The sequence below is a fragment of the Rhincodon typus genome, chromosome 26, assembly GCF_021869965.1.
Source record: "Rhincodon typus isolate 14 chromosome 26, sRhiTyp1.1, whole genome shotgun sequence".
Taxonomy (NCBI): Eukaryota; Metazoa; Chordata; class Chondrichthyes; order Orectolobiformes; family Rhincodontidae; genus Rhincodon; species Rhincodon typus.
Window position 1 is genome coordinate 18,563,132 of NC_063357.1, and position 9,431 is coordinate 18,572,562.

At 40.7% G+C, this 9,431-nt stretch overlaps 2 protein-coding genes across 2 annotated transcripts in view; one reads left to right on the top strand and one right to left on the bottom strand.

Annotated features, from left to right (window-relative positions):
- Window positions 1-9,431, top strand: part of phf12b (PHD finger protein 12b) — a 139,041-nt gene that overhangs the window by 103,928 nt on the left and 25,682 nt on the right. The gene's annotated exons all lie outside the window — the stretch shown is intronic.
- LOC109930305 (dehydrogenase/reductase SDR family member 13) lies at window positions 6,717-9,425 on the bottom strand. The gene is made up of 2 exons (XM_020529812.2): window positions 9,193-9,425; window positions 6,717-7,428 (listed from the first exon to the last, which is right to left on the bottom strand). The coding sequence occupies exons 1-2, from the start codon at window positions 9,359-9,361 to the stop codon at window positions 7,163-7,165; spliced, it is 435 nt and encodes a 144-aa protein (XP_020385401.2). The 5' UTR covers window positions 9,362-9,425; the 3' UTR covers window positions 6,717-7,162.

Below are 9,431 nucleotides of genomic sequence, written 5' to 3' on the forward strand. Positions count from 1 at the left end.
CTCTATCCCTCTTCTATCCGCCTCCCACTCTCTCCCTATTTATTTCAGAACCCCCTTCCCCTCCCCCTTTTCTGATGAAGGGTCTAGGCCCGAAACGTCAGCCTCTCTGCTCCTATGATGCTGCTTGGCCTGCTGTGTTCATCCAGCCCTGCACCTTGTTGTCTCGGATTCTCCAGCAGCTGCAGTTCCTACTATCTCGGACACTTATGATTCTGGACAACATACCTAGTCAAGAAAGCAGTCTCACACATTTTATCTTTCTTGCCAGTGTAGAATTTTAAGTGAAATTTGAGACTTTTCCAACGAAGAAAAGACAGTTGAGGAAATTAAAAAGAAGCACAATAATTTTCACCAGTACAAGATGTTCAAGTTACTATTAAAATGCAGCTCTTGTCTGTCTAGGTTGATTTGATTGATCAGCTTTAGTTGGTCTATCTGTTGGTACGATTAATTGTGTGCAGTGTCCGAGTACTTTTACTTTATCATCCAACACGTGCAGAACAAACTCACCAAATATAAAACACTGCATGAAGGAGCTGAAGGTCAGGGTGGGGTGAGGGGTGGGAATGTCAAAGGAAAAAGCAGTTGAATGGCAGTGCTACAAAAGAAATCAAAGGGAATGTAATGAGAGGGACGGCATGGGAAGCAGATTTCAAGGAGTACTGTTGGAATAAATACAAATTTGATTGCAGGCGCTAGATAACTTTAACACATTTTTAAAAATTTATTCACTCACGGGATGAGGGCATCGCTGGCCAGGCAGCATTTATTGCCCATCCCTAATTGCCCAGAGGGCAGTTAAGAGTCAACCACATTGCTGTGGGTCTGGAGTCACATGTAGGCCAGACCAGGTAAGGTTGGCAGTTTCCTTCCCTAAAGGGGGTTAGTGAACCAGATGGGTTTCTCCGACAACCGACAATGGATTCACAGTTATCATTAGATTCTTAATTCCAGATATTTATTGAATTCAAATTCCCCACTTTATATTAAAAATTGGAAATATATTTCCCAATTGGAAACAGTAGCCCATACTTAATGTTGAAAATAATTACACTTTGCACTTGGTAGTCATGAGACAAATTTTCAATATGCAAAACTGAAGCAAGTAGTTGTATTGTTTTATTTGCAGGCAAGACAGTTTTCTCCATTCTTCTCCTCAGGCCATACTAACTGTGGCTAGGTGGGTGGTTCATCAGCAGACAGGTTTCTATTAATGTAGGTGAGTCACACAAGACCACAGGGATTCGACCTGATATTCTCTCTTGTCCTGTCTGAAAGAGCTTAGTCATTTTTCAGCATATGTTAGGACAGGGAAATAAACTCACCTGACCACCGCATGGAGCAGTAATGGCACGATCACAATATACTGCTAGGCATGCGTGTTTTTGAATATGAAACAGAATAACATACATTCCATTTTTTCACAATCATTAAGAGGATTCTTCCCACTTTGGTTGTCCCTGGCCTATTTTTAGGAATCCAACATGTTTGGAAGAACGTTTTGGTTATCAAGCTTTTGTTTTACTGTAAGTGTGGAATGCTAATTTGACCATCAGAAAAGTCAATGGATGAAGCACACTATGAACACAAAAATCACTCACCTAAAATGGGAAGGGGGAGAAACAAATAAGAGGCTTTAACAGTAGAAGTGGAGAAAGTGTTGGGAAAGAGAAGGGGATTAAAATTCTAGGAAGTAATGTTGGTTAGGTAGTTACTATTGTATTTTCCCTGCTGTGTACATCTGCTTCCTGATTAAAAGGGGTTCTTTCCACAGTGATGAACGAGTACACTTAGCTCCTCCTCCCGTCAGCCAACACGACATCGATTCTCTCATTGATAAATCAAACAGTCATAAGTCAGCTACAAAACGATACTACCTCGATCCTCTTAGCACTTCCAATTACACTCATCGACCCCCCATACCATCCTAATCCTCTTCTTCCCCGCCATCCTTTTTCCTTCCTCCTGCATCCCCATTCACCTCTCCACCCTGTGTAGCTGCAGCTGACATTGAAGGGACATTAATGTCTCTCGAGTACTGGCGCCTCCACCTCCTTCAGGCGGCCGCTGACCCTCATCCACCTGGGGGAGTGCGGTTAGCACAACAGCCCCTTCCGTAAATACCACGTCGCAGACCGTACTCTTGAAGATGGTCTGCACAGTTGCAGATCAAGCAAACAAACAAAATGTTGAACTTCAACTCTATCCCAGAAAAACCAAAGACTTCCCTTACACAAAACTAATATTTACATATATTTGATGCACTAGGAGGGTCTGATAACTGAACAGATCACCATTTACCATCAGCAGAAAGACCTCAGACGGTGGTCTTTCCACACTGTGCCTTGGCAGCAGCTGCCCCAAGTTTTAGTGCGTCCCTCAGCACATGGTGCTGGACCTTGGAATGTGCCAGTCTGCAACACTCGGTCAAGGTCAAGTCCTTGCTCTGGAAGACCAACAAGGTTCGGGCAGAACAAAGAGCATTTTTCATCGATGGTCCTCCAGATGCAGTCAATATTTGTTGCAGTATGTATCCCAGGGAATAGACGGTAGAGCACAGAGTCCCACGTCACCGGAGCTGCTCAGGACAAACCTTAGCAAAAACCACTGCATCTTCCTTCAGACTTCCTTTGCAAAGGCACATTCCAGAAGGAGATGTGTGACAGTCTCTACCTCCCTGCAGCCACTTCCTGGGCAGTGTGCGGTGGTGCAGGCTGACCGGGCTACATGAAGGATCTCACAGGCAGTGCTCTTCTCACGACCAGCCAAGTGAAGTATTAGTGCTTGTTGGGAAGTTCTGGTGATGGGGCATTCTGCCAAATGACTTTGATAGTCTGCTCAGAGAATCAGGCAACAGGATCCACCCTCTCCTTTTCCCTCATGGCCTTGAGAACACCACGTGTTGACCACATCCTGATGGACTTGTGGTCAAAGGTGCTTTTCTTTGCAAATTTCTCTAGGAAGGACAGGTGATACAGAACAGTCCAACTGCTTGGAGTGTTTCACAGCAGCAAGGTGAGTCCCATCCTTCAAAACACCAGGGGCAGGTAGAACCTCAGTATGTAGGGACAACCTGGGAGGCATTGTCCTGCCCTCCTCCTCCTCACCCTGTTCTAGTCAGAGAATCCTCTGCTCATGAACCAGGGCCACCATTCAAGAAATGGTTATTGTTATTCAGGTCAATTTTGATGCAATGTCACCATCTTCAATGTTGTTTTATACTAACTTGGAGACAGTGAGGACTACAGATGCTGGGAGACAGAGTTAATAGATGTGAAGCTAGAAAAGCAAAGCAGATCAGACAGCATCCAAGGAGCAGGAAAGTCGATGCTTCGGGCCAAAACCCTTTGTCAAGACTAGCTCAGCTCATTTTATACTCCTTATCAAATCTCTCGATCACTTCAAAAAAGCTCTCATCTTCTCATTAAAACTTGAAGGTATGTGGCAACGTTGACTATCTAACTTTTGGATTAGGTCCAACTCAATCCAGGCACGATTCTCATGAAATAAATTACTATAGTCTAAGGTTAAAGCTGAATACTTTAATGCAGCAAAATGCGCTATATATTTCTTTTCTTCTTGCAAAGCACGAGGCTCCTTTACTCTGCCTAGCATTGTGCATATGTTGACCCAAGATTTGAACCAGAGATCAGAGGCTAGTTGGGAGAGAAATGAGGCATTTATTTTTGAAAGCAATGTTTTTAAGCAGACTGTGTAGAATATCCTGCAGATAAAAATATACTAACAGTGAAGAATGGTTCAGGAAATAACTCCATACAGGCCAGTAACTGTCATCAAATCACCTTTGTTGACACATGAACAGTCCTTGACTATAGTACTGCCTCTCCAGAATCAGTATTTCTGATATTACCCTTTTTATCTGTCAGCCAGTGTTCCCTGATTTATTGATTTGATTTATTGTCACATGTACTGAAATACAGTAAAATACTTTGTTTACGAGCAGTACAGACAGATCACAGCAAGCAAAGGATGTCCAGATCAAAAAGACTTAGAGGCATATAGATTACATTATTTGAGGCTAGAGTCCATTCAACAGTCTGATAACGGCTGGAAAGAAGCTGTTTCTGAACTTGGTCATGAGTGTGTTCAGGCTTCTGTATCTTCTGCCTGATGGAAGAGGTTGTAGGGTCTTTAGAGTCCTCGACTTTATTCTGCCCCATTCAGATCAGCTGTCAGAAGGCCAGTACCTCTGATACTTTCCTTTTTATCTATCAGCCAGGGCTCCCTGATTGGATCAGATTAACAGCCCCCATCAGGGAATTCACATTCTATGAAGGTCAGCTGGCTTACCTTGTTACAATCACTACAGTTTGAAATATTTAGATTCATACAGATGTCACAACACTATTTTCTACCTTGAACAGTTAGGAACACAGGGTCATTCAGCCCATTGGGCCTGCCCTACCATTCAGTTAAAAATGGCTGATCTACCTCTGTGCCACTGGCCTACATTATCTGCAGATCCTTTAATGTCAATAGTCTCGAGAAAACTGAAGATTTCTATCTTGAATGTGCACTGTTAGTGAGCTTACAGAGCCCTTTGTGGTTGAGAATTCCAAAGATTAACTACCCTCAGTGAAGAAATTCCTCCTCATCTCAGTCCTAAATGGTCTATGCTTTATCCTGAAATTATGTCTCTTAGTTCTAGAGTCACTAGCCAGAGGAAATATTGTAACTAATATCCACCTGAACATGCCATATAAGAATTGTGTATGTTTAAGTGAAATCACCTCATTTTTTTTTTAAATTCTAGGGAATATAGACCCAGTTTCCTCAATCCCTCCTCACTAGGCATCCCATTGATTAATATGATGAACCTCTGAACTCCCTCTATAGCAAGTATTATATATGTTCATCAGGTATGGTTTCACTACAGCTGTATTTGACTGTAGCAAAACATTTTTACATCTGTACTCAAGTCCACTTGAAATGAATACCACTGCACTGTTTGTCATCCGAACTGCTTGCTGCAATTGCAGGTTAAATTTTAGTGACTCATGAACACCTCCTTTGGACTCCTGCACTTTCACAACTCTCACCATTTAAGAAAAATTCTGTCTTTTTGTTTTTTTTCCCTACTAAGGAGAATAGCTTCACACATATTCACATCATATTCGATCTACCACGTCCTAGCCCATTTATTTAGATTGTTCCAGTTGCCTTGAATCCTCCTCACAACTGGCATTCCCACCCAGTTTGGTGTCATTAGCAAATTTGAAAATGACAATTGGCCTGCAAAGACTTTTATATAAATGTCGTGACCAGTTGTGGACCTATTTCTGACTCTTGCATTACTTCACTAGCAACAGCCCACCATTTTGAAAATTATTTATTTAATCCTAATTTTTTTTGCATCACCTAAACCACCACTCACCAAACACAGTCTGTTTGAAATCAGTTCTGCATGAACAGTTACTTTGCATAGAATTTATATTAACTAGAAGACAGGATTTACAAAATATTAAATAAAAACCAAAAGAACTGCGGATGCTGTAAATCAGAAATTACTGGAAAAGCTCAGCAGGTCTGTGCACAGAAATCAGAGTTAACATTTCGGATTGAATGACCCTTCCTCAGAACTTGATCCGAAACTTTAACTCTGATTTCTCTCCACAGATGTTGCCAAACCTGCTGAGCTTTTCCAGCAATTTCTGTTTTGTTTACAAAATATTGGTTTTTTGGAACAACAGGAAGCACTAATTCTATTAGAATTCTCTATTCTGGCGTAAAATGTGCACATAATACCTTTTCTGAAATACTAGATTATGAAGGAAAATATGTAGGTCGTATATGTCCATGATTCCTTCTTTTTTATTCAGCATATCAAGCTTTGTTTTCCTGTCCTTGGTTTGACCAGTAAACGTTGTCAGAAAACAAACATCCCAGATAATTCTCTTTACATTTTTAATCAACCTGTTTTGTCACACCTTTGGAGGAGACCCTAACTAAGCATTGTGCATCAGCCTGAAGATCAAGCCGTTCAGAAATTCAGCCGATGGAGCTTGAAACTCGGCCTCCTGGCTCAGAGGGACTTTACCACTGTGCCGTATGCTCCAAACATAATTTTCTTAGATGACTGCAGTACTGGAGATTGGCCAGTCAATGGCACTGTGAGAAATTTCAACCTTGAATTCATTACATAATAGCATCCAGCTGCATGAACAGCCATGTTGCAATGCTGTGCAGCTTCAATGTTTCCAAGATGAAAGAAATACATTTCAATGAAAATAATTTCAAAAAGCACACAACCTTGAACCTTAGTAAGTCAAAATATAAGGAAAATAAAAGCAAACACTACAATTAAAATGAAAATGTCTGCGAGAAATTTTATATGCTCCAAAACCACTAACTCTCTGGAGAGGAGAGACCAAAGAGATTTAATAATAATAATGGTAATTTTTAAAATTACTTTGTAGGGGCCTTGCTGGAAAGAAGCAGATGGGGATAGACAGTGTGGACTGAGTAGGGCTCAACTAGAGCTGATTCAGGTGCTTACAGAGAATAACAGTCACAATGGTAAGGAACTGAAAAATCAGTTTCCTGCTGAATCACTGCGGTACATTCAAAGAAAGAAACAGACAGTCCAGATTTTTAAAAACATCTGCATGTTTTCTGGAACAAGTAGTTTCTCCGAATGACATCTTTTAATGTAGATGGATCCAGGCCAGTAACAAAAAATGCATTTCATCCATGTATTTGTTGCAATAATTTTATTGATCTCCATCTGTAAAAGACTAGCGAGAAATGGAATAGAAAGTGAAATAGCCACCACCTTCCCATATTGAATAATCAGTTGAAGGAACCCGATTCATTTTTTTTGGGTTTTGGAATTAGCTAATTGAAGGGTTAAGCAAAAATTTATGTTTTTCTATTTGGTTTGTTAGAAAGTCTTTTGTTGCAAATGGTACTTTTTAAAAGTGAACGTCTATAAGCGTTTCTTTGAAACAGAAGTTATTGCCTTGAGAGTTATAGTCGCCTTTAACTAGTCTTTTTAGTTTGCCACGGAAATTTGGAAGACTCTATAAGAAGTGAAAAAAAGCTTCTGTAGTGTATGTCTGCACAGTTGGTTTTTCACATTTAAATTAGCAAGAATGGTGACAACCCTTTAAAACCCTTGTTCTTCGGACAACTTTCTTCACGGTTACTGGCTCTGGAGTCCAACCATCCTTTCACTAATTTCCCAGAGTTTTCTTGCCACTGCATCATCACGCGCATGAGGGAGGACTTCCTGAACCTTGCAGTCTGTGAAGTACCTACCGCTGAACTTCTCAATACCTTCTTGCACAGCACAGTAAATGGAAGTCTGAGCCCCATCAGCTGGAGTGCGAAAGAAAAGGGCAGCCAAAGGAATAAGAAGTATTTTCACCAAGAATTTCATATGACGGAACACTTCGGTGTTCACCAAACCTGTGAGAAGGCAAACACAAAGCATTGTTTATTGAGAACAGACTGTGTCATAGATCATTATTTTACTCATTAATCAATGAGAATGCAGGAAAAAGAAAAGATCTGTTTAACTGTTAAGCTTCCTACAAGTTGTGAAGCAAGTTTCTGAGATCGCCTGACTCAATGACCAGTTCTCACTTAACCTAGAATCATTCACCGCAACTTAATTGGAAAATTGATACTACTTGGCCTTCTTTAGCAGAAAGCTAAGTTCTGTCTGTTTTAACACAGTGTGGAGCTGGAGGAACACAGCAGGCCAGGCAGCATCAGAGGAACAGGAAAGCTGACATTTCGGGTCAGGACCCTTCTTCAGAAAGACCCTTCTTCATTTTCTGAAGAAGGGTCCCGACCTGAAACGTCAACTTTCCTGCTCCTCTGATGTTGCCTGGCCTGCTGTGTTCTTCCAACTCCACATTTTGTTATCTCAGACTACAGCATCGGCAGTTCTTATTATTTGTCTGTTTTATTTGATTTAACAGTTTTGTAGTTAACTTGGAAATTAAAAACATCAATTAAAAAAAGTTTTTTTTTGTATGAGTTCTTCATTTTTGAAATAGGTTCTTTCAAATCACCTTTCACCTGACAACTCAAGGGCTGACCTGCCCTTGGAAAAGCATTTTTAAAGCCATTCTACCTGTAATTTAAGATCATCTAGTTGTTCCCAATAGTTTCTGTCAGCACTTAAGTTCTTAAAATTGAGTTCCACCGGAAATGCAAACAGATGCTACATTATGTGATGGAGGCCAGAAGCAAAATTTTAGTTACTGTGGATTTGCAAAATAATAGTAGATGGCAAACAAAATGTCCTCCTGTGTGATACATCAAGGGCTAAATGCAACATTACTCCAACAGTGAAACATACAGGTCAGAGGACCATGTATAATTTGCAGCCAATGCTGCATTAGTTGAGCACAAAATAAGTAGCAGTTGGAACATAATGATCCTCAGGCTGATTATATGATTTTGAAAACCAAAGGCATTGTCTCCTTTTCTTAGTCTTTCACGGTATGTTGATATCGCTGTGAAGGCCAGCATTTGCTACCCACTCCTAATTGCTCTTGAACTGAGACCGGAACGGGAAGGGTGGCAGATTTCCTTCCCTAGAGGGCATCAGTGACCCAGATGGGTACTTACAACAACCAATGATAGTTTTCCAGGTTGCCATTACTGAGACTGGCTTTACATACCAGATTTATCACTTTTACAGTGATAACCTGTTCTAGTGCATGTGTCATAAAAAGCTTAGACTGCAGATACAGCTGGTAATTGAGAAGGCTATAAAGGAATGCTTTTCTTTATTATATAAGGAACTAGACATAGAGGGAAGGACATTATGCTTCAATTATGTAGCACTTCGCTGTAACCACAACTTGAATACTATACACCGTTTTGGTCCCCTTATTTAAGGATGGATGTAAATGTTTTGGAGGTGGTTCAGGTGAGATTTACTAGATTGATATTCAAGTGAGTAGGTTGGCTTTTGAGGGAAGGGTGGACAGGCTTGTCTTGTTTCCATTGGAGTTTAGAAGATTTAGGATGACTTGGCTGAAGGCTACTAGATCCTTACACTCCTCATTTAGATGTTTCAAAATTGTTAAACTGGAAAAAGGCAATTTTTCACATCTATTGGAACAATATTTGTCTTCTTTCTAGTTTCAATAACCTATTTGCCATTGACTGAAAACTGGTGCTTGTAAAGTATTTGTTAAATAATCCTCTGCTCACCTGGATGAACAGAGTAGCAGGTAACTTTAGTTCCCTCCAGATGATTGGCAAGTTCTCTCACAAAAAGTACGTTGCACAGCTTGCTGCAGCTGTAGCTCTGCATCTGCTGGATGGAGCTTTTACCAGGAAGATTCAGGTTACTGAAATCTATTTTGCCAAAACGGTACATCACAGAAGCAACAGTAACAATCCGGCTCGGTGCACACTGCTTCAGTCGATCCAAGAGAAGACGAGTGAGA

What these genes read in the sequence shown, in the direction of transcription:
- LOC109930305 (XM_020529812.2), bottom strand. Translation starts at nt 9,361, where the DNA reads ATGTACCGTTTTGGCAAAATAGATTTCAGTAACCTGAATCTTCCTGGT. An exon ending in CTGCTACTCTGTTCATCCAG is followed by an intron (nt 7,429 to 9,192) that starts GTGAGCAGAGGA and finishes GCCTTCTCACAG; the next exon opens with GTTTGGTGAACACCGAAGTG.